This window comes from Halictus rubicundus, chromosome 5 (assembly GCF_050948215.1).
Source record: "Halictus rubicundus isolate RS-2024b chromosome 5, iyHalRubi1_principal, whole genome shotgun sequence".
NCBI classification, from domain to species: domain Eukaryota; kingdom Metazoa; phylum Arthropoda; class Insecta; order Hymenoptera; family Halictidae; genus Halictus; species Halictus rubicundus.
This window is the reverse complement of record NC_135153.1, coordinates 18,782,316-18,808,223: the sequence shown is the minus strand read 5'-3', so window position 1 is coordinate 18,808,223 and position 25,908 is coordinate 18,782,316. Positions and strand designations below refer to the sequence as shown.

Genomic DNA, 25,908 nt, shown 5'->3' with positions numbered 1-25,908 from the left:
CGCCCCGTGAAAATTACAGGTACGCGCTGTTTATAAAAATCGGTTAAAAATCCTCGATGTATCAGTATCATACGATCAAATTACTTATTTGAAAAAACAACAAAAATATATTCCACTCTCCAAAATAATTCCCATTTTCTATGCACTTACCACGCTAATCTGGCTACGCTTTGAAAACGCGACAGTACAATCTCAAGATGGCTTCTAAAAACAATGAGAAACGAAAGTGCGCCAATTTCGATACAAATGAGCGATAGATTTTCCAAAAATTAAATCTGAGGTAGAAGTTCAAGGATCTTTTAATTCCACTCGAATGTGTACAGTCAAACCTGTTCTTCGCACGGAACAAAAATCGCACAAAATCAAATTCGCATAGAAAAGGGCCGCACAGAAACAGGTTTGACCGTATAGTACATTCTAGATGCTACTTGTTTAAAGACAAAAGTTTCATCGTCGTTCGAAGTTCCCTCGAAGAGCTCGGGCGAGCGCAGAGCAAAGGTCCAACGAGATGCGGTAATACATACAAAAATAAACAATCGACGGAAAACCGAAGTTTGACAGTTTTAGATTCGCGATACGCCGCGGCGTCGCGCGTCACATACGATCGGCAAACCTACGCGCCGACCCGTACTTCCGGTCGGGAAACGGACAACTTTCGAGATTCATAACGGAGTATTTCTACGGTGTAACTTCACGGTAACACTTTGTTCGCAAGGAACATAAACTCGAGTTGAATTACGAATGGGGAACTCCGCCGGGAACGTATTTCCGCGAATATTTGTACACCAGGCGGGCCTGACGTACATATTGTTCCGCGGTTTCGCGATTCATATTTCGGCGATTCCACGAAGCGTTGGGAATTAGCGACGTCGTTTAAGAACGCCCCGCTCGATTTATCCTCGCGTCAGCGAAATTGCATCCACAATTTGTTTCCAGATCAGCGAGCACCACAATGTGAATATTGTGAATATTTTACATTAGTTTATAAAAATAACGAATATATTGTGGGAATTTAGTGGAACAAGGATATAAAATTCCGCGTGTTCCCTGTATCCTGAAAGGATATAGTAAGTCTTTATTTCCCGTGTACAGGGTGTCCCAAAAATGTATTTCCTTGGAAGGGGAGATTCCTCACGCCATTTGTAGCAACTTTTTCCTTTGCGAAAATGTCCTCGGCGGTTTCGTTTAGGAGTTATTAAGGAAAAACACGGACCAATCAGAGCGCGGCTATAGCAGTGGGGCCCCGCCTCCGCGACAGCTTCGCACCGCCTCCCGCTGAGCGTGGCGTTGGCATTGGCCGAGTCAGAATCCGCCAGCTGTGACCGCGCTCTGATTGGCCCGCGTTTTTCGCTAATAACTCCTTAAGGAAGCCGCGGAGAAGATTTTCGCAAAGGAAAAAGTTACTTCAAATCACCTCGGGAATCACCCCTGCCAAGTACAACATTTTTGGGACACCCTGTAAGCGTTTTACTCGACGGAACGTCCTTACGCAATATGTGCTCTGTCTTCCTGCGGGGGCTGTCCTGAATTTTCGATTCGTCTAATGGAAATGTACCCGCCCGACGATCGCGGGGAATACATACGCGAGTATGTATTATATGTGTATCTTGTGTCCGATGATTTACAAAGCCAGCTAGCCCGTGTCTCGGCACCACCCCACACATCAAGCCGCGCTCGCCCTAACATAATTTTCACGGTCGAATAATAAATACTCGAGGCAGCTCCGGCCATTTCCTTTTTCTCCTTCTCCTCCCCGTCTGGGATATTTATGCGTACGAATTCTACCATGTCTGCTGCTATTTACGATAATGCATTTATCCGAAATTTCCGGCGATGAGACGAGCATGTATCGGTCGGTATACGTGCACGTGAAAATATTCCTATTTCGAAGACATTTTACTCGAAATGTACGCGGCTCCTGCAGGAGGACTGAATTTCGAGATATCCCGTACCTCAGGATCTCCGAGAATTTGCGTTCTTTCCGACATGGCTCTGTTAATAGGAAAAGCAAATTGGTCCCGAAAGCGCCAAAACGTGGCCAAAATAGGAAGGAGTACTTCAATTTAGTTCAAAATTGATACTCATAGGTTTCTCGGGTCGCTGATTATAAATCTGATGTCAAAATTACAAAAAAACAAAATGGCGGATTCAATATGGCGGATGCGTAACCAAACAAATTATTGGACTTTCTTGAAAATTAGTATTCCCATATTTTTCGGGCCGGCGAATATGAATCTGATGTAAAAAATTACAAAAAACAAAATGGCGGATTCAATATGGCGGATGCGTAACCAAAAGAATGATTGGACTTTCTTGAAAATTAGTATAGGTAGTAAGACTTTTTTACCTTCTTATGCAGTCATTACCTGAGAATCCAATACGGCAAGAGCCATACCCCTAACGTGAAATTCATTTTTTGCATTTTGGCCACGTTTTGGCGCTTTTGGGCCACTGTGCGGCGCCAGGAAAATTTGATTCGAGAAGGGTACTCGACGGAGGCCTCCGGTGCCCCAGTGCCGCGGTGTTCGATCGCTCATGGGAGTCGGCAGAAAATTAATACACATAACTTCTAAACGGCCCAATGTGCGGCTCGGCGCGGCGCGGCGCGGTTTCGCAAGTTTGCGTGCGTTCGATCGGCCGGAAGCCTCGGCCGCGGGATTCGAGAAATTCTGGCGAAGCCGATTTAAAGTTGCGCCCAAGATCCTGTCGCGAAATCCGCGCCGGGGAGATGTCTCGCGCCGTCCTTTGCCGCAGGATATTAAAACTTGCCCCGGGAAATATATACCGGCTGTCAACTCGACTGGATACGCTCGGAGACGTGAGCGAGCCTCGAATAAAAATACGACTTAAAGCATATGCGGGGAAAATCGTATCCAAACTTTGCCGTCTTCTGACGGAAACTTCGGCCCGATCCGGAGGCTCCTTTCTCCCCAGAATTTCTTTCAAATTCGTTACAATATCAAGCACCTTTGAATTCGCTGAGATATCGCTGCGGAAGAAAGAGGAAACCATTTTCTCCGAGGCCAAGAATAGTGCAATATTCTACACGATAATTGACCCTGCCAGACCCGTGTTTTGGACACTTATCGTGTAGGACACGTATGTTTGCACTCCTGGGCCTCTAGAGCTCCGTTGTCCCTTTCTACGTTCGGCGTGGATCAAAGAACAGTGTCTCCTGGCCGATACATGTCCCTGGCTAGACCCGTGTTTTGGACATTTATCGTGTAGGACACGTACGTTTAAACTCCTGGGAGACAAGCGATATTTTAGATGCTCGAGTTAGGTGAAACACCATGTCCCAAATTCCTAGCCTATAAAAGTCCCAGAACTATCCCCACTCCAACGAGGTATACCCCGTGAGGGGTCACGAGCCTCTAGATCTTTGCTGTCCTTTTCTATACGTGCGGCGTGGATCATAATCTCCTCGTCGATATATGTCCCTGGCTAGACCGTGTTTTGGACAAATATCGAGTAAACATTGTATTCGTGTCGCAGTCACAGCGTCGACAAAATGAAAGGAAAACACGGTGGGGAAAAAAAGGGACAAAGAATCTGGCTCTCCCACCACCATGAATGAGAATAGGCTATATTCCTGGCCCCCTCGCCCCCCCCTGCTTTTTCATTCTTTTTCCGATACGCTTACACGTTCTTCGGTCGATACGCGTTTCGCTCGGCCACTCGAAATTCTTTGCAAGACCACCAATTTCCATAAAATTATTACGGGCCGGCGTTAGCGCGCACCGGAAATTTGCATACCGTGACCGTCCCGGCGAATAAAAAGTCCCCGCCTCGCGTTGCAGCGGTTCGACCTAAACTGTCCTCCGTATCGCCCCTCGCGTTTCAGAATTCCTGAAGAGCGAACCCCTCCTCAGCGTCTTTGATTTCAATCCTGGCAACTGTTGTAAACCTATTGTCGGATCAAACTCAGTTCGTCGCTCGCGACCGGAACGACACGTAGCACATACAGTAGACGCCTCGACAACTGTAACAGATTCCGGGGTTTACCGCGACACGAAACTGCCACAGGGCAGAGTGTATTTTTACACCTTTCGAGCACTTGAAGAGATAGGGAAACGCTGAAAGGGCCAAGGGTCGGAGGTTCTAACAGAGGGCGTATTCTGTGTACTTTTCCTAAGGCGGAGAACAGGGGTGTGTTGTGTGGGGATTCTTACAGGTGGTAGGTACGGAAACGCGACAGTTATCCGGAGCATTCTAACAATTGAAGCTAGTTTCCGTCGCGTCGAGATTAAAATACCATACATGCTTACATAACACGTATTACAGTTTTCTTTCGATAACGATATGCTCTAAGATTGACCCTCATTCTAATTTTTCTTAATGAGAGGGACGGATGAGTGTTAATATTGTTAAGGGGAAGGAGTATGTCATGAAACGGAGAGAAGAAGACTAGAGTAATTTCTATTAAAAATTTAATACATCTCTTTTATATTTTAAATTACTAATACACTGATATACAATAATAACAGCATTATATCTATTGTCATACTGATATACAAGATTACTTCTGACGTAATACTATCAGAGCTTAAATTAGTATAAAGGAGGTCTATTAAAATGACGAAATGGTTAACAGCTCCGTGAAAACGTTAGGTCGCGATGGCGATCAAATTATTTACATTCTCGTAATGGAATAATAGTGTTCCGACGGAGGGCACAGTACGAATCTCTGTGTAAAGAAGAATACTAATCGTATCCTATAAGAGTAACGTGGCGTCCCGCGAAACGCGTGCCCGCTCGAGGAATTAAGTACATACATTGTATTTGCTAAAATCTTCTAAAAGAAACTCAGTTACTGAATTTATGCAACGTTGTGGAGGAGTATTAAAACCTTGCACAGAAAAATCGAATCATTCGAGATACGCTAGTCTTGTGATTTATTCATTTCAATCGTGTTACTGTGGATCACAATCATCGGCTGTGAAAATAAGTAGCTAGAAAGATGGTCTCGATTGTTCGGAAGCGTACTAAGCGTAGCGAACCGACTAGTTTCCACTTCGGTGACTGTTCTCTCGTTTAATTCGTCCTCAATTGGTAATCTCCGTTCTGAGTAATGTACCGCACCCACGGCAACGCCTGGTAGCCGCTCTTTTCAATGATCTTCAGGTAGCGCACCTGGATACCGGAAGTCGTGAAGTAGGGAATCTCAAATTTGACTTGAATCGGCGGTTTCCCCTCCACGTCTTCCCCAATGACGGACGGTAGGCCAAAGTGTGCTCTCATCAAGTATTCTTTCCCTCCAGGGAATGATTTGATGAACCAAGTTATTGCGCTCTGCTCCGGAGAATATTTGACACTGCCTATAGTGGTCTTGAATTTGGGGGAATCCGCATCGTTCGGTACTGGAATTACTATTTCCACATTGTTCGCAGTGGAGCGCCTCTTAAACTGTGACCTTGCCTTTATCATGTATTCCACTCTGCTATGAGCATGCCGCTCGATCACAGACTCGATCCATATAAGTGGCTTCACGTGGGTGTTCAATCTGTACGACATTAATTCAAACTCACCGTCGGGCGGAATGAAAGAAATTGTTCTGTCATTTTCAAATCTGGAAAGTCTGACGCACTGGTGAAACTTGACGTCTTCTAATTCTACAGATTTCGATTTCCCACGTCCTGTCGACTCAAACAAGACCTTGTCGTTCAGTCCGAGTCTCAATTCCGGCATTCCAGAGAGATAAACTCTCATCTTTATGGCACCGACTATTTCCGAGCTCAATACGTTCCCATTGGCATTCGCTAAAAGATTCACAGACTCTATTACATCGAGGAACACCTCGTTTTTGCGGTATTTGATGCCCTCCGATCTCCAAGACACAGCATTAGTCACAGCCATAGGAATGCGCGGTTGAATTTCAAGTTTGTGGCCCTCTTGAGTGATATACTCTTGTAAGATTTTACTGTCTGTGGTTTGAGGGTAGCCAAAGTCTATGAGCTCGTCCAATAATTCGTAGATAACAACAAAATTGTCTCTTATACTCTCTTCTTCCAATTCCTTAAAATACTCTTGCATCACTTGAACCAGTTTATGCAAGAAAACAAATACGAGAGAGATATTGGCATTCTTTTTCGTGGTCGAAACAATGTAAAGGTTGTTGTACTTTATGTACGCGTATGTACACTCCGGTGTTTGAATTATCGGAGTCAGATTTCCTTCCTCTTCGCGCTCCATCACTAGAGGCATGAATTTCTCTATGACACCAGTCTCTATGTCTCCACGATAATTTCGTGAGATCAACACCTTCCCCTTCACATCTAAAATATATATTGCGGATGTCGACATCTTTACGATGTGTCGAACTGCAAAAAGAAAAAGTCAATTCCATATCGTTTTTCTGTGAACAACACGATAACGATATAGCGGAAGCAGGTGGGACAGATCAGGAAACCAGATACGGTGATATTTGAAAAGCGCAAATTCAGTGTATCGGTAAAATTTGAGGTTGAGGTTATGTTATCAAACCGAAGAGCTCAAGCGTTAGAGCAAAACAAATTGGGATACAAACATGGCTAAAAATTCGTGAAAAATCAACATTAGTAGACAGCAGACGGAAACGAGAAGTAGAAGCGAGAAGCGTACACGTAGAAGGTTCAAGTTGACATTAGACCGTACGTCAAGGTGCACGAACAAGCGGAAAAAGAGGAAATTGCTCGAATATATTCGGTACTTACGTGCAGGTTCAATTCCTCGAGGGATAACAATTCTCCGGTTATTTACATCGATGAGAATTTCTCTTTGGGAAAATAATAAAAGAGATTTTTATCGACAATAAGTGTTCCCCTCCCAACTGCCCGATTGCCACTGTGGACCACCCTGAAGTCGCCACTGGTTCAGAGCGCAATCGAAGCGCATGCGTTGCCAACTTCTCGCTTGATATCGACCCGCGCCTCTTCTCCGTCTCGTTCGAATTCGTTTATGTTTATATGCATGCGGCAGTATTTACTGGAACGGGTATTTTTCAAATTTTATAACCTAATATTATTGCCTCGATAAAAAAGATAATTCAATAGTTCGCGGCCCGATAGGGAATACCAACTAGGAAATCGTAAATTTCGTTAAGCTGTGGTTCAACGGAATGTAATGTTTCCTTTTAATCCATTTGCAATATTTTTCCTTTTACTATTTTTTACTGCTATATATTTTTACTTATATTCACATTTTCATTTATCTTTTTACTTTCAGACATGAGATATTACATACATATTCGTTAGCAGCTTGGCGTTTCGGTGCTAAAAAAAGAACAGCGTCGTATGGCGTCGCATTTCCGGGGACTGCGAGCATATTTCAAGGTGACCCGTGGCAACACAGTGGTTACTGTTCCTGATTTCTCAACATTTTTCATTTCTCGAGAAATGAGAAATAAGACTACATTTCTCGATAATTCTCGAGAATTTTTAATAAAATAAAAAAATATTGGGAAACTTTTACCAAACTTTTATAAAGTGAACGATTACGCTTTTGTTTTGAAATGACTTCTTAAGAAGCACAATGCGTCTAATGTAAAATCAGACAATCTACTTCTTTTTTTTTGTAACAAAATCTGTAGAAAAACTTCTTTCATTTTGTGTGTATGTTGGCTTTATCGTATACAGAACATCCAAAAGTTGCTGAAGATTGGGTGTCCTTTTTTCAGTGGACCCAAAAATTTGGAATTCCTTTGTTAGAGTCCGGAATTTATTTTCTTCTGCCGCTAAACTCTCGACACTAAATTCTTGAAGGTTATCTGCAATTTCTAATTCTAACTGTTTCTCCAGTGATAGTTCCTCATTCTGAGAATCTGAAAGTGTTTCACTATTTTCATAAGAATCATTGTTATATTTTCCAAAAAGTCTGCTTAGTATTTGTTTTGTCATTTTATGAGTTAGGTACCGTCAACTGTCATGTCCTTTCCGCCAGAAGCTACGCAAAGTCGCCGGAGAGATTCGAATTGAATTAAAACGTAATTAACTGATGCTGTTACTCGATTATCAATTTTCGAATGGTACGGTGTTAACGTTTCAAAATGAGCGCATTGTTCCCGTGTACGCGTTAAAATGTACATATTTGTCAATATGCTTTCTCTTTAAAATTTAGAGATAGTAGACCCTTGTATAGCACAATCAAAAAACTGCTCATAACACCGCACATAAGTAGGTAGGTACATAAGTACATTGAACGCACGAGAAAATTGCTCTCTACCACAGAAAATGCATAATATACAACGATCATTTATATTGTAGGCACCCTGCCGGTCTCAAGAGGATTTTTACAATGCCAGTGGTCGACTCCTCTGGCGGCACTGTTCGCGTGAAATTCCGCGAGAGATTCCATCGTAATTGACCGAGGATGGCTCGATTATAAAGTCAAATTATCGATGAAAGGAAGTAGAAGTTCTTCCGGCAAGAAGGGAATGCATTTTCCTCCATCCGCCCACCTCCCCGCCTTTCTCTCTCACCGTGTACTATAGTCTCCTCGTTCTCTCTTCGATACCTTTCGAACTCGCGCTTTTTTCACTGCTCTTTTCCCCCAGGGCCTCACACCGATTCGGAGAGAACCGTGTATTTCAAGCGAAAATTTCATTTCGCCTAATATTTCAACCAGCTCGGACGGTTTCTGACAGAGACAAACGAAAAGGAGGAAAACGGGTTACAGGGAGAACTGTGTCTGAAATTTTGACCTTCTTATCCAGTCTTCATTGGCCGACCGCGGTCTCCATTTCTTTCGGCGGTTGTTCGCCGGATCCTGGTTTTGTCGCTGTTTCTTTCGCTTCACCGTTTTATTCCCCGGCGTCAGATACGAACCCACTGGCGCAGAGCAATCCTCCCGGTTCTCGGTCTGTCGGTTTCGCCGGATGAAACGTCAATCCCAAGATAAAGTGGCGGAATACAGGGGGCTGGATCCCGGCCCGTGCTCCCACGTTTGTCGGTCCAGCAGCTCATTCTTCGGGGAGAAGAGAGAGAAAGAGAGAGAGAGAGAGATAGCTGTGCGCGGAGAGGGTTGGAAGTTAGAGCCGCTCGGGGAATCCGGCACGGCCGATAATTGAGACTCGGAATTAAATTAGCGGAACTTCGATTCCTTGAACGTCCCCCGTGCGACGTATTTGCCTACGTAGTTATAAACGCGTTGCCTTGCCCCGGTGTTTTCCGAGCGCCTAATCGCCTGATCGCCTGATCGCCCGAGGAAATCGCCGATGCGCCCGTGTCCGTCAGCCGGGGCGAATTTAAGTGGAACTGCACGCCAACTGCAGCAATTATTCTGTTCGAATGAATTTACTTCGACTGTTTTAATCGCTACGCTTGAACTTCATATGTATTCTAGATGTACATATGTATTCGTCTGTTTGGATCGTTGATAACCGGCGAATATGTTTCTGTTCGGTGGTAATACCGCGCATCGAGAGATACACAATTCATTCTAAGTAACGACAGAGAATCACGCAACGTTTTTATCAAGAAACAATGCTTGTAACACTGCCAGGCTTGCGCTAATGCTAACGATAAAAAGTTGTGACAAATCGTTTTAACGGTGTGAGTTACGGTTCCGAGTCGTGCCCCACCGCGTTCATTCATCCTGCCGCTATTAATATGAAATCCACCCCTAACTGGTCCGCTCTTATCTGGAACTATCGATAAGCACGCAAGTATTATGGAATCGGAGGACCTGTTTTTTTCAGGATGATTTATTTGTGTCCCGAGTAAAAATCTATAAAGCAAAAAGCGATAGAAAAGAATGTAAATATTTGTGGAGCCTGAAACATATGTGACAGCAATATTTTAGCACACGCGTGTTATCTTTAATTTCTTGCGTTATAATTATGGTACAGGGAGTGTGCCAATGATACAGAAAGACTACCTAGGCGTTCAGTGCACACATCGATTAACTCCACAAAACAAAAAGTTGAGAAATGCGATGAAGTAATGTATATTGTTTCTTAAAATTCCTGTTATAATATAAATTCAAATATATAATGTAGAATGCATAAATACAGATATAGCTTTCATCTAACGGTATATAAAATTAATAAGAAAGAATGGCCAAAAAATAATCGTCATTAATGTTACAGTTTTTATGTGACTGGTGGAGTTAATCGATTTGGCAACTGAAAAAAGTAATAAAGTTAAATTCAGTCTTTAAATTTTTAAGTTTTTTATTACAGAAAAAGTTAGTTATTATATATTTTTATTACAGCTTTTCCATAAAAATGAATGTTGACAGTTCTGTTATAATATATTTCTTGTGATTAATTCAAAGCAGCTTTATTTTAGCAGCATTATTCTTTGGGATAATTCAGCAATATTATAAACAATGTCTTCTTCATCAGCTGTATGTGAGGATTCGTCATTTGGATTTGTTGTCAAGTTTTTATAGTAATCATGTTTAACAGGAGGAATGAATTTTAGCAGGTCCATCATGTCTCTCCATCTTTCCCGTGTCACAGTTCTACCTTTAGGATATAATAAAGGCCGATCTATATTTTTCAAACTTTGCGGTCTACCTACTACAGATTTTCTTACATTAATGGCTTTAAATTTTGTATCTTCATTATAGTCACATTTGAATTGTATGAGATGGGGTTAGGACCTTTCTAACTTTATCCAGCGCATTTTAAGCCAATTTACTGGAAGCTCTGTGACGGTTACTTTTCTGTTAACGATTGATTGTTCTAACGGTTTTGTTGACAAAAAATCTTGGTGGGTCATTTGGATTAAGCGTTTTTGGATTAAGATACAGCGTCACTGGAACGATTTACATTAGAGTATGGAGTTAATCAGAATGGCTTCTGAAATAAATTACTTATTATTCAATGGCCAAAAAAATTTTGCCGTTTCATGGTGCTGATCTTGATTATTCAGGAAAGTTATTATAAATATAAAAAGTTATGACTATACCAAGTGCTTTGACACTTAAATTTAAGATTTTTCAAAAAGTGGAGTTAATCGACGTGTGCACTGAGCGGCTCAATTATAACGCGAGAAATTAAAGATAGCACGCGCGTGCTATCTTTTTCTTTGGGAGTGTCCCTCCGTTCTCTTTCGTCCGCACGCCCTTCGCTGATAATACTTCAATCTAATACCGCCTTTCTTTTCCCTCTGTTGGTTTCAGATCGCGCGAAGAATAGCTGCGTAGGCTTCCGGGAACGGCGGAACTATGCCGGGGACAGGACGGCGCTCGACCGCGTCCGTATTTTGTCATTCAGGGGATGTTTTGAGTGTAATTTAACTTGCACGCGAAAGGGTCCGGGGGACTCGATAAAGGCGGGGGAAACAAGGGGACGCGCGGCGAAAGCCCTCGAAGAGGAGAAGCACGGGCGCATCGTTTTGCATAACGAAGTCACCAAGTGATTTGTCGGCGGCGCCTTGGATGGCCTACGAAATAACTCGGAAGCTGTTCCGGAGCCTCGATTGGAAATATTTTTCCATCCCTTCCGGTGACGGGCACGCCTAAGGTACATGCCGCAATCTTCGCGTAGATTACAGACAATGTGTGTATGTTTGTATGTGCAAACCTGCTGCATAAGGGATTCCGTGCAAAGGGTTGCCGTATAAGTGTGTGCACATTGATTGGAACAGTAACTGTAAAGGCGTACATACATACATACATATGTTAACAATTTTCGGAAATGTATTTCTTTACGCAACGAGTGTAATTTACTTTGGAAGAGCTTTTAGTACGGGACAATGCTACTGGAGGTTCTTATATATTGGGTTGTTCGGAAAGAAATTTCGTTTTTTTCTGTTTTGGTGAAAATGGAAGACGAGTTTCTTACAGTGTACAAATATTTTATTTATGTATTATTCTCCATTTTGGTGCAATACCGAAGCACCCAATTTTGTCTTTATCAGCTTCAACTGGCCTTCTAGAACGTTTTTTTTTTTTGTTTTGGTGAAAAAGTAAGACGATTTTCTTACAGTGTACAAATATTATATTTATGTATTATTCTCCATTTTGGTGCAATACCGAAGTACCCAATTTTGTCTTTATCGACTTCAACTGGCCTTCTAGAACGTTTTTTTTTTGTTTTGGTGAAAATGTAAGGCGATTTTCTTACAGTGTACAAATATTTTATTTATGTATTATTCTCCATTTTGGTGCAATACCGAAGCACCCAATTTTGTCTTTATCGACTTCAACTGGCCTTCTAGAACGTTTTTTTTTTTGTTTTGGTGAAAATGTAAGGCGATTTTCTTACAGTGTACAAATATTTTATTTATGTATTATTCTCCATTTTGGTGCAATACCGAAGTACCCAATTTTGTCTTTATCAGCTTCAACTGGCCTTCCAGAACGTGGTGCATCTTGAACGCCAAAATTACCGGAACGAAATTTTGCAATCCAATTTTGGCACTGGCATTCTATCAAATACACCTTCTCCGTGCACATCGATTAATTTTTTTCTTGCTTGAACAGTATTTTTACCTCTTCGATAGTAAGAAAGTAAAATATGCCGAAAATGCTGCTTTCGACTTTCCATATTTGATTTGGGCACCAAACAAAAACACAGAATTAAACAAGCTTTTTCACAAACAAGCCTTGCTATATCAGCTGTCAAAATATATAATGACAATGGGGCTGACGTGTGAAGGTGGCTGTGAAAAAATACAATTACGTCCTCTGTTGGGGAAAAACGAGATTACTTTCCGAACAACCCAATAGAATGTTACAGTTATATACAGGGTGAGTCACCTAACGTTTGCACCTCAAATATCTTTGTTGTTTCTAAAGATATGTTAAATATGGTAAGGACAAAGTTGAATAGTACAATGGGGCTGACACGATGCCAAAAAAAAGTTTTGTTTTATGTCATTTTTTTAAAGATATCAAGGTCACCTTGCCTTTTTTTAAATGGAACCACCCTTTTTTAAACACCTACAATGAAAGACCCTTTCATTAGGAATTCAATGACAATTATTATTCCAAGATCATTCAAGGTCACAGACAGAGAAAACGTATAAAACTAAAACTTTTTCAAAATAGAATTAACTTTTGTCAATGTGCATTACTTGAAAATCATTCATTTTTTTCTAATGCCTTGTTTACGGACGAAGCAACATTCACGAATCATGGCTCAATTAATCTACGGGACGCCCATTATTGGTCTGTGGATAATCCGCACTGGCTGCGAGAAATTGATCATCAAGGACATTGGAGCGTAAACGTGTGGTGTGGTATTTCGAACGACAAAGTAATTGAACCATATTTCGTTAACGGAATGATAACGGGACAGAAGTACGCTCAATTTTTGCAATAAGATCTGCCAATTTTGTTAGAAGATGTCCCTTTGCAAAATCGCTATGATACGTGGTACCAACATGACGGTTGTCCTGCTCATTGTGCACGAGTAGCAGGAGAGACGTTGGATTCTCGATTTCCAAACCGATGCACGAGGACGAGGCGGAACTGTTTCATGGCCAGCACGTTCGCCTGATTTAAATCCACTGGATTTCTTTTTATGGGGTCTGCTAAAAGAGATCGTGTACGTGGATGCTCCAAGAACAGTTGAAGATATGCGTCAGCGTATCATCACAGCATGTACGAATATCACCTCGGATGTACTTATCAGAGTTCAACATTCCTTCAGAGCTCGTTTACATCAATGTCATCATTTCGAACATTTGTAAAATACAGGTATTCTGCTTCCATATTTCAGTTTTATACGTTTTTTCTGTCCTTGACCTTGAATGACCTTGGAATAACATAGTCACTGAATTCCTGCTGAAAGGGACAATCATTGTAGGTGTTTAAAAAAGGGTGGTTCTATTTTAAAAAGTCAAGGTGACCTTGATATACATCGTACCGTTCAACTTTGTCCTTACCTTATTTTACATATCTGAAGAAACAACGAAGATATTTGAGGTGCAAACGTTAGGCGACTCACCCTGTAGAATTGTTTTTACGTCTATTTATACCTAATATCTTCTTGTAGTACGGCCTTTTGTAATACTGGACCTCCATTGAGTTCGCGTGGTCCGACAAAGCCGAGGCCAAAAGGTGACACGTTAATCGACCGTTTTGAAATGCAGCGGCAGCTGGCGGTGATCATCTCGGCGATCTCGAGGCTGATCTTCGGCTGTGGCTAAAGTCGCGTCCCACGGTTATGCTGCTGGCGTCGCTTCGGGTGGCCGCCAGCAAATGCTGTCATGCTCTTGTCATGCCAGCCGGCGGCCAAGAAGAGGCCGCTGGCCACGAGGTCCTTGAGCAGCTCGACAGGCCGCTGCCTCCTCCTGATAGCTGTCCTCGTTCTGATCGGCTGCGAGGGATCGCTCGCAGCCACGCAAATCCGCTACGCTTCGCGCATCGTCGAGACGAAAACCGGACAAATTCGAGGGATCCTTCAGGTACGTGATTTTTCCTCCCTGTTGCCTTTGCACGCTGGGAAACCCTGGGAAACTTGTATCTCTTTACTATCGATATGCGAGCGTTACAGCGATGTCTCCGGATACATACAGTGTTTGCTCGATGTATGTCCAAAACACAAGTCTAGTCACGGACATATATCGGACAGGACATCCAGCAGAGGATTCTTTGATGGACGTGGAAAAGGACAGCGAAGCTCTGGAGGCTCGCGGCCCCTCACGGGGTATACTCCGCGGCAGTGGGGATAGTTCTGCGACATTTATCGGCTAGGCGTTTGCGACCTATACAGAGTAAACACTGTAGTTCATTCGTCCTCCCTAAAATACTGCACATATCATTGAAAGAATCAAACTTGCAGAGGTATACACATATGTATACTTATACGTGTGTATATGTTATGCATATAGCGCTGCAAAAACAGTAATGGCAGACACATGCTCCATCGTGTACACATTGTACATTGACACGTACTATAAAAACCCAGCGTGTAAAAAATAATTTCATATTTTTAGAAGTTTGTTCTGCATCGAGGTCTGCTTTTTCACCGAATGGCGATGTCGTGTCCAGGATAATGTATAATTAAGAATAACATTATGTCTCGATGTTGGTTCAGCGGGGCGAGTTGTAACACCGAGAGGAGCGGGAAAACGAAAAGCCGCTGTCGTTGTCCCGTAATCAGGAAATATGAAAAGAGGAAGGAACTCCAGAAAGAAGCACTCTCACCGGTGGACTTTAATTAGTTTATGCTTGCATCCCTTACACACAATTTAATAGGATAGAAATGTGTATTTAGGTGGACTTCTTTTCAAAAGTAAATTCCAGGAAAAGTGGGGTAGAAGATGAAGCGACGAAGCGATGAAGGCGGCTCGCTCCCAGGAAAAAATTTCTTTAATGATTCCTTCTCCACCTTCTTCTTCTTCTACTTCTTCTTCTTCTTCTTCTTTTTCTACTATTCAACTTTTAAGTTGAGAGTAAACCAACCTTTCAAACGCTCATTAGCTCGCCACAGAAATAACCGGAAAGCTATATTCAGAAGGCTATCATCGTGGCACAATGCAAGCAAATTAATATTAATCGTTCGAGCCCGGTCGGCAAGCTACGCGCAACTTTTTGCGAGCACTTTCCCGACGCCTGGTCTCGCGAGGAGCAAAAAGAAAATATTCCCGTCGCGGCAGGCACGCGCGATATCTTTTCTAAAAAGAATCCGAAATAGACAAACATCCGTCATACGCTCCGGCTCGTTTGCATACCGTATGCATAATGCGTGCACGCGCGGAATCTCAAAGGGTCTCTGCGAGCGGGGAGCAGATTGTGTCGCGGAAACCGGATCAAACAGCGAATAAAATTCGCATGCTCGCGAGCGTTAAAAAGCTGGCCGTCGAACGATATGAAAATGTGAAGCGCGTGGCGGCGCGGCGCCCAGAGGGCGAAGGAGATCGACCATGCTATGAGCATAAAACACGTATCCGATGGAATAAATAATTCCAGATAGGATAAGTGTCGTCGCATTACCCTCGGAAATCTTCGACACGGTATTCATGGAATATTTGAGTATATCGATTCCCACCGATTTAACCGAGGAGCCGAGCACCGGAAATTGTCAAGCAAAATCGTAGCTGGCCGTAGTTCAACTATCAAATTCATTGCAACTGCCAATTCGAAATCGTCTCGATCGATACCTACTCCAAAAAATTCTTTTGCCTTTCTGTGTAGTCACAGAAAATATCATTAACACTAGATTTACGGAGCACTAAAAGTGGCTAGTTTGGATTATTTTATAAAAATACCAAGAATATATTCGGGCAGATTTTTAGCAGGCTTGTACTATGATATACGTTCCAAGGAATAAATGTGTTAAATCAATTTCCTATAAATGCATTTTTACAATCATAATGATTGTAAATTAAAGAACATAAAACCCGCCATTTTGATAGTACCGGACATTATGCGTTTGCGAGAAAAATGAATTCATGTGCAATTTAAAGTGAATGGGTTACAATAATTGAAGTCAATGTATGTGTTAGTTTCAACTTTTTGGAATGAATAGAGCAAGAAAGAAATTTGCATTTGACTCCCGTTTCTTGGAACTGATACAAACAATTATTATTTTAATATCCACAGTGTAGATGTTACTTTTTGGTATGAAACTGTTAGTGTAAGCTCGCGTTTATAGACAAAGCGTACTATTTAGGTATTATCCGCCTAGATATCATTTCCGGACGAATCGTCGCGACTGTGGAAACGTTCGGAATATTCTCCATTGCGTTTTTGTGTCGGCCATCTGTGACAAATGGCGAAGCTGATCCGACGTTTACTGCGACAGTCGGCTAACCGGATAGACATTTATTGCATTTAATAGATATTCGTGCCGTAGGGGACGGTGGATCAATGGCTACCGAGTGATATTCTCACAATAAGCGAGCCGACCTTGGTAATGCGAAACGAGGCAATCATTTCGTTCGCGAATAAATATCCGCGACTACCGAACCGTTTCCGGAAGTAACGACTTTGTTCGCCGATATTTTATTACTGGACTAAGGATTTTATGCATTTACGACAGAAATGGGTAAGCACAATTTCAAGCAGTGGACAAGCAGTGATTTGAGCTGAATAAAATAATTAAAAGAAGAAAGAAATTTTTATTTCGCTCCTGTGTCTCGCAATCCAAGCAAATATTTTTTATTTTGCATAAAGATCCGCAGTCTGTTTATTACTTATCGATTTCATCTGTGATCTAGTATTTATCAATATCGACCATGTATTGTTTAGTGAGTGTCGGGTGTGCAATCATGTTTTCTAAACAAATTTTCGTAGAGTTTTTTGCAGAACACGGAATAAGAAATATTTCTAGATATTTGGGACATGTTAGGGGTACCCATAAGTAATCAATTATTTGCAAAGAATTTGTTTTGCCTTTAGTTCTGTACCGATCGTTGAAACACGTATTCTTTTACAGTTTTCGGTAGAAGCAGTCTGTGTTTAAAATATTCTAAAAAGTATAATTTTCTTTTACAGCCCTGTAATAAAATGGCGGCGTCCGTACCTTCCGAGGATCATATTCGTCATGGCATACTTTTTCATTTTCATGCGGGATTTAATGCAACGGTAACAACAAAGAGAATTTGCGATGATTATGGAGATGTATTGAAGGTCAACAAGTGGCAACGTTGGTTCACCTTGAGTCATATTTTGCTTCACGAACCCTGGATTTCTGTAAGAGGGGGATTGAAAATGTGCAGGAAAGATGATAAACTGTCCTTGATAATGATGGAGATTATACAGGGTCATCCGTTTTTAAACGGGCAAACGTCAACCAGCCATAGAGGACCCCAAATGAAACAACTTTCACCCCTAACACTTTTTTGATTCGGTCTTGATTTTTAGATAATTGCAAAAACCCGTCACTTTTTGCGTTCACTTAAGATTAAATATATTAGGACTGCAATTATGTATCTTGATGATTTTTCCTTTGTTTGGTTTAAAATAAATAGGGGCATCTCTTATATTAAGTCAACTTTTTCGTATGACCTTTGGATCTTGGTTTTTTCGACATGGGGCACGCCGTGGAGACTGAATGAAATAACTTCGAATCAAAAAAAGTGTTAGGGGTGAAAGTTGTTCCATTTGGGGTCCTCTATAGCTGGTTGACGTTTGGCCGTTTAAAAACGGATGACCCTGTATAAACTTGCAGTTCGTTTTAGATTTCAAAATAATTGATTACTTATGGGTCCTCCTAATACATCGACTACTCGAACTCGGGATCTCCAGCGCCGCCAATTGCCGCGACTTCTTCATGTACTACGTTTCTTCTACTTAATGGTAGATCATGACTTGAAACTGGCTTTTCTCGAAAACGGACGCCCACCATGCAAAAAGCCATTAGAGTTGTTAAAGTCTGTGTGCGACCCATCGACTGCGAATATTTCGAGGAACGGAAAAGCAGCAATGGCGGAATAAAGGAGACGTTCGCGTCGCGTCGAGAGGGTGAACACGCGCTCGTTTTCGGTGGACTGCGGATCCGTAATTTACGGGGCGTTTTTAAACCCGACTGCCGCTGCCGTCCCCACGCCGCCGCGGTGGATAGATGGATAACGAGAAAACTTTTTCGCCCGGGACGTCCGGTGGCCTTTACATTACGTTGTAACGCGTGCTCCAGACCTAACCCACGTTGCACCCTGCAGTTCGTCCGTTTCTCGCCCACCTCGCTCGGACCATTTCGCGCGATCGAGTGCTATGCACGCTCGACGGAAGGGAAAATGTTGTTCCGTCAGCCGTTTCGCTAGAGGTCCGTTCCTGCTTCCGTACTTCACCTTGAAACGAAAATTTTGATGAGAAAGTTATTTGTCGCGAGGTACAAAGAGGGCTTGGACAACTAAAAAGCGGTAGATTTATCTTTATTTCTGAAATGGAACGGAATTAATTGTTAGCTACTGTTAAAATGTTTTACCCCCCGGTTTTCGGGGCTCCCTGGCGATTTTCATTCAAACTGAATGGCAGATTCGATAGGCCACGAAGAAAGAAACTTTTCTGCCAAAGTTTCAGCCCGATACCTCACCTGTGAGGGTGGTAACAGGGGAAAATTGAAAAATCAGTTTTTGCCCCATTTTCCCTAGTCGGTCGAAATGAAAAATTCTGAAAAAAATCTGCCAGATTTCAGCCACCCAGCTACATGTCTGGGAATTTTTCCTGATTTTTCCGTTACAAACTCCGGTTGTAACAAAATGGAAAAGTACGGGCGAAAGAGAAATGTTCATCATCTGTTGAAACTTCTTTGCTCTTATTAATATTTTCCTTGGTTCTAGGTAGCTTCGCAAGTATTTCTACAAAATTTTTGAGAATTTTCACGAATTATTAATTAGTCGACGGATCAAATTAAATCAAGATTAAGAATTGACTAGCCGCGCGACCTCTGGCGTTCTTTATCTCTCTACCTGGAAGCAATTGTTCGCCGGATACTGCGGAACAGACTTGTTAGACATTTTTTCCTCCACCCTCTTCAATCCTCGTTTAAATGTCTCCTTCTTTTCCCTCCAATTTCTCACGAAACGGAACGAACGGTCGAGTGATTTTTTTTTTTACATTTCTCAGTCGGAATATTTCGTCCCACGATAATGAGAATTACGATCACGTTTCCGCGCGACTGATTTCGGGGTAGGATCGGTGTTCCGCAAAGGATTATAATGATTCCCGCTGTCACACAGTCACCTCACGTATCGCGCAGTTGATATTTCCCCTCTCGTATGCTGACCAGGGTGGCAAAGAATATAACGCGCGACGGGAAGGTGTGAGAAAGAGGTGGGGAAGGTTGAATCATCGAATCATTCCCGTTCGATGACTCTAAATACAATCCGCGAAATTACCATGGTACCATGCATAATTTCTCCGTATAATTTTAATTCAGTTTTCAAAAACGAACGCGATCGAATTATCCCTGTTACAGTGTCACGTTGACCGTGCAAACATATCTGAACAGTTTCAAAACGAAGTATTGTCAAAAATATGTAAATATTTTATTTCTCTTTCGAGTGATTAATTTAATAACAAAAATTTCCAGTTATTAAATTCCAGTTTTCTAGTTACTCTATAAAATCAATATGTCGGTTTCAATTATATTCTTCGGGACGATAATGCTTACGGATTTTCTTCTTTTGATTATACCAAATATTCGAACATATCAAAGGCCCGATCAATTTATGCGGCACGCTGTATCCATAAAGAGACACTATTGTTTAACAACACTGTACCCACCGCTACAGAGAGAGAGAGAGACAGATGGATAATATTAGGTTGGCATGAAAGTAATTTCGGTTTTCACTAATAGATGACTTTATGTTTTGTTTGATTGACTTCTGTTAACGTTGCATTTGTTTTCTTTCTGACATTTCATAACTGCATCTTTTAGGTTACTTTTGAAGCAAATTACACGTAATTTTGATTAAAATTGTTGGTTCTGTGTCAATTTGAACATGGAGTGCAAAAACGAACATTATAGGCACATATTGCTTTTTTATTTCCGTAGAGGTAAAAAAGCTACCGAGGCTTACAAAGGTATATGCGAAGTTTATTGAGTGGATTGCTTAACGGAACGCACGTGCCAGAATTGGTTTAAAAAATTCCGTTCTGGAAATATCTCACTTAAAGTCGACCAACGTTCTGGTCGACCATCTGAAGTTGACGATGACCAAATGAAAGCCATTACTGAATCGGATCGTCATATAACTGTCCGAGAGATTGCAGACAGGTTAAATGTCTCGCATACAACTATAGAATATCGTTTAAAAAGTCTCGGAATCGTTGAGAAGCTCGATATTTGGGTTCCACACGAATTGAAAGAAATTCACTTCACGCAACGCATCAACATATGCGATATGCATCTCAAACGAAATGAAATCGACCCTTTTCTGAAGCGAATCATCACTGGTGATGAGAAATGGGTTGTTTACAATAACACAACTCGAAAACGATCATGGTCGAAGCGTGACGAATCAGCCCAAACCACGCCGAAAGCTGAATTGCACCAAAAGAAGATCATGTTGTCAGTTTGGTGGGATTACAAAGGTATTGTGTATTTTGAGCTTCTCCCAAGGAACCAAACCATTAATTCAGATGTTTATTGTCGACAACTAACAAAACTGGACATAGCAATCAAAGAAAAACAGCCAGAATTGGCAAAACGCAAAGGAATCGTGTTCCACCATGATAACGCCAGGCCACACACATCTTTGGTAACACGTGAAAAGTTATTGGAGCTTGACTGGGAAGTGATGTCACATCCACCATATAGCCCTGACATTGCACCATCGGATTATCATTTATTCCGAAGTTAACAAAACTCTTTGAATGGTAAAACTTTCACTAATGATGATGGTCTGAAATCGCACTTGGATCAGTTTTTCACCGAAAAGGATCAGAAGTTTTATGAGCGCGGAATTATGAAGCTACCAGAAACATGGCAAAAGATCATGGAACGAAATGGAAAATATTTTATTGATTAAAGTTCATTGCTTTGATAATAAAATTGGATTTTATTTCACCTAAAAATACCGAAATTACTTTCTTGCCAACGTAATAGTATTGTCGCGGAGTCCGTTCATAAATCTCGTTCGCCGGCCAGATAAAAGACTGAAAAAAAAAAGAAGAAAATATTCGAATTTCCCCGCAGCTAATGCGCAGACATTAAGTAGCTTATATTTCAGCAGAGGGTGTTATATGAAAAGGGTGCCCGTTGGAATTTCCAGAAATTCTCTTCGGACGCGCTGTCATTAGTCGCGCAACAATTTGCCCGTGAAATCCCACCGGGGTATAGCGCGTGGATAAAATAAAAATTCACGCGTGCACCGTTTCCGGTCGAGGGGACGCGGACGCCTCGGGCCAGTCGGCGCCGCGGCAAATTCACGGATATTTTCATTTCCGGCGCGTTTAGTGCCCATAAAATCCCTAACATGCGGCGGAGAGCGCCGCACGTCGCGACGTACAATCGGCATGTAAACTGCTAAATATTTTATTATACGGGCATTGTGTATCGGCGGAGCGTCGCTAAACGTGGCGACCGCTAGGACCGTGTATGTACAATGGCCGCCCCACTGCGGGTGGCCGGGGCCGATGTAATGTCATCGTTCCGTAATTATGTCGGCATTACCAGCCGGCTATTATTATTACTAGATTGCTATGGAGAGCGCGTATACGGGCCGGCTGTTTGACCGGCTGACTAACGTAACCATAATTACGCCGTGATTAAGGTAACACGATCGAGAGACGAAAAAGCCGGCGGACGATGGCCGGTTATGGACAGAAAAATTTTTGCCCCGAGGAAAGGGCCCTTTTCACCGTTGCGCTGCGTTGCGCTGCGCCGGGCTTCCGATGATTACTCGTCAATTGTTATTTACTGAAAGCCGCCGGTGATGGCGAAATACGTTAAACGAACGCCGCCCGGCTCGACGCGCGCGCGAAACTTTTGGGGCTGCAGAGCCGGCGGAAAATTAAACGAGAATTTGCAACTTTATCGGAGTATCGCGGCGCCACCGTGAAAATGAAAATCGTAATCCGTTGTATTATTCTGCAATTATTTTACCTTGCTCTCCGTTTTATTGCAAGCTTATTTGTGAAATAATAATAACCGCATTGCGGATTTTTATGCGGCTGAAACGAACCCACGTATGCAATAAATGTACAAGAATCTTGTGTAGAAACATGCGGGAAATATGCGAACAATATGCTAACGTTACGTAACAAATTTATGCAATACGGTAAAGAGCAAAATTAACCCTTAGCACTCGAATGGTGACTGTAAGGCACCGCTAAAAATTGCTGTATCATTGTTCAAAATATTTTTTAAATTATTAAATTTGTATCTAATAAATTACTGAACAATTCAGTAGGAGTAAATTCCACCATTTTCGTATGTATAACATGAAAAAATATAGAAGGGAAATATTCTAGGTCGGAAGAAATGCAAAGGGCTAAACCAAAGAATCAAGGAACAGTACCTTCTATCCGATACATGTCCCTGGATGGACCCGTGTTGTGGACGTATATCGTGAAAACACTTCATTTGAAAATTTGTAAAAATGTCGCGGAACTGTTGTCCAAATTTTTGCACCTCGTTCCGTCGAAATTGTGGTTCAAGAATACGAGGAATAGAATTGACGGTATCTCGCAGAGCATCCTGCGTCAAACATAAAGATGCTAAAACAAACATGAAATTCTGTGGCGCAACGTATGCGAGAAACCGCTGAATTACGCCACGCAGCAAGAATCACTGCTAGACAGAGTCTGGTAAGAAGTTTTAATGACACGAGTCTTGTAACGGTACACTTTCAAAGTTTCGGTGTTCCGCGATAGCAGCTTTCCCTTTTTAATTTCCAAAGTTCGCCCTTCGCCCCCCCCCCCCCCACCCTTTTCCCGGACAAAAGATTATGCAGTCGAAATATATTTCGAGGAGGCGGCGTGTAATTTCACGGTGACGGTGTGCGCACGATTCTACTTTCACGGAAGCATTAGCGGGAAGATTGCTCGCGCTAACTGTACAAGCACCGAGAGTGTATTGAAAATGAGTATAAATAAGTAAATACTAAACATTGTCGTCACAACTTTCTCGTCGGAATCAGTAGAGAAAATTGAAAAAATGAGTGTGACAAGAATAAATAATTTAAAACCTATTAACCCATTTGCATCATAAGGAAATATAATATTTATGAAAAGAAGGCCTTTATCACCAAACGTTTTTTTTTTTTTATCATATTTAAGTACAAAAATGACTACAAGAACTTCATATTTCTGCATTATAAGAAAACATAAATTGGTGATAGTGACCAGGAAAATTGAGCGTATATATAAAGTAATGATGCAAAAGGGTTAAACAAGCTTAGAAGGAATTCACCCCAGTTTGTCGCAATACAAATTGTTAGAAAAATATATTTTTATTACCCGTTCGAGGAATGTAAAATACGGTTGTACATTTGCAATTCAATGGGTCATAAAATAGTTAAAATAAAAATAACAAAAATCAAGCTACACTGAATTTTTGTTTTGTAAACATTGATGAACATTTACATGGACACTTAGGTGACCCTAATCCACTGCATATCAACCGGTGAATCTAATGAAATCACTAATTCTAACATTTCTCCAGTTAGATTAGTTACTGTGCGACACGCGGTTCAATTAAAATTGTCCGAATGTTGGTAATTCGGTTGCAACAGTTCCAGAAAAGATTTAACGCCCTTGAAGTTCGACAAGGGAGATATCCTTGGACGAGTTATCGATGGTATGCTCACGCTATTAAAAGTTCCGGGAAGTTGTATCAACCGTGTTGAATACCGAAGCGTGTCTGGCTAAAGGCGGACCGCAACTACTGGAGCCTCGGCTTGCCTGTCCGACTAAATAGAGGTAGCTACTGTTAACTATAATACGCTCCTTTCACATGTCCGACCGAGCGCGGGTTGCTTCTACGTGCTCCTGTGTCTGACCACAGGCGGTCTTCCGCCACTGATTTTCAGTTCGAGCGAGATCGGAAGAGAAATCGAGAGAGAGAAAATAATAATAAGCGTACGAGCCGGCGCGACCTATCAGAAATCAATCGGGCCGACAGGGGAAATCGGCGGTCTCGCGAGGATAAATAACTCGTCAACATCCGTTGTTCCACAGGCATTCTCCCGAGCGCCCGCCGAGCGAAAATCGTTAACTTTTTAACACGCTCGAAAATGCGCGAACGAGGTCGAATCGCTTGGAATGCAATTTCCAAATATTTTCCCTATTTTTCTGGAAAACACAGAAACGGCGATTTCCACCCCTAAAAGCATGTCCTTCACTTCCTTTAATTTATTAATTAAGAGATTACAGTGAATTCCCGATGTAAGTCACTGCGAGCCTCGCGTTTAAAGGTCACTGGGACTGCCCACACCACCACGGATAGTGACTTTTACATTTCCAGCGTGCACTGTGCATTTCAAATGCAACGTTCGGCGACAACCACAGATTTCGTCTAAATGTCACTGGCCAGAACCGCGCGAGTGACTTATATCGGGAATTCACCGTGTATGCTGCATTCTTTTCACTTCTATCCCTATAATCTTTTCCACATGTTTTCCCTAGGAAATTTTTCGTAATCGATTTTTCCAGAACACGCTCGCGGTCCCCGATGATCGTTCGGCAAATTAGGGATTACCAGAATTCATCGAACGGAATGAATAATTTCGTCGAGGAATTCTTCTCGGGCGGCAGATGATCAGCATCCGAGGCAAGAAGCGGCATAACTATAGACTATATTGTCAGGGTGGGGGTTAAAAATAAGGCCAGGGGGTGGGGGGTGGTTGGGGGTAAAAATTTTTTCACGTCCAACCGTTCCCTTTCCCTGCCCTTTTTATTATTCCTCCGGTAACACCGGCGATCCTCGCGTTAATGGGAATTCGTGATTTTAAACCCGATGCGACTCCATCCACGTTCTGAATGGGGGCGGGGGGCGGGGGATGGGGGTGGGGGGTGGTTCGAAGGAACGATCTTTTCCTCGCGGCACCCGGAGGCGCAATTAACGTCGACGCGTACCAAACGAGATTTATTAGCTCTTCTGGTATAATTGCTTCCAAGAAAGCCGGCGAACTGCAACCTTCCCCCCCCCCCCTCTCCCGCCCCTACCCCCTCGTACAATTACGTCTAACGAAAGCAATTATCGAGTTTCGTCGTCGCCCTTATTCTAAGCCCTTTTGAACGAGGACGCGGACCAGTTTACGACCGGAAGTAAATAAAAACATCGGGTGGGGAGGGGCGGGCGGGGGGGTGGTGGTGTGTATTTGCTAGCGTTCGAGGCGACAATGTTAATATTGTCCTCGTGCATCTCAGCGTTGTGTCTTGTATAGTTGCCGTCGTACGGTGTGCTTGTTTGGATAGAAAAAGATCTCTCGTACTTTCCTCGCGCCATCTCGCACGTCTGGCGTAATTAATTAAAATCCCACCCGACCGTAGTATTTGAGCTTATTGCGAGTAAAATAAATTGCATGTTACAGTCAAATGGGGACAAAAAGGATACTGCACTGTACGTTTCTTTGTCTTTCCACA

At 42.3% G+C, this 25,908-nt stretch overlaps 2 protein-coding genes across 3 annotated transcripts in view; one reads left to right on the top strand and one right to left on the bottom strand.

The window, feature by feature from the left end:
- Positions 1-25,908, top strand: part of Nlg-5 (neuroligin 5) — a 196,116-nt gene that overhangs the window by 147,902 nt on the left and 22,306 nt on the right. For both annotated transcript variants that reach the window (XM_076788657.1, XM_076788658.1), the window contains 2 exons: positions 11,104-11,446; positions 14,022-14,336. In XM_076788657.1, the coding sequence (XP_076644772.1) occupies positions 14,139-14,336 (198 nt within the window). In that variant the 5' untranslated portion in view covers positions 11,104-11,446; positions 14,022-14,138. The remainder of the gene's footprint in view (positions 1-11,103; positions 11,447-14,021; positions 14,337-25,908) is intronic.
- Ap-1mu (adaptor protein complex 1, mu subunit) lies at positions 4,414-6,838 on the bottom strand. Its single transcript, XM_076788648.1, has 2 exons — positions 6,693-6,838; positions 4,414-6,320 (listed from the first exon to the last, which is right to left on the bottom strand). The coding sequence occupies exon 2, from the start codon at positions 6,301-6,303 to the stop codon at positions 5,035-5,037; it is 1,269 nt and encodes a 422-aa protein (XP_076644763.1). The 5' UTR covers positions 6,304-6,320; positions 6,693-6,838; the 3' UTR covers positions 4,414-5,034.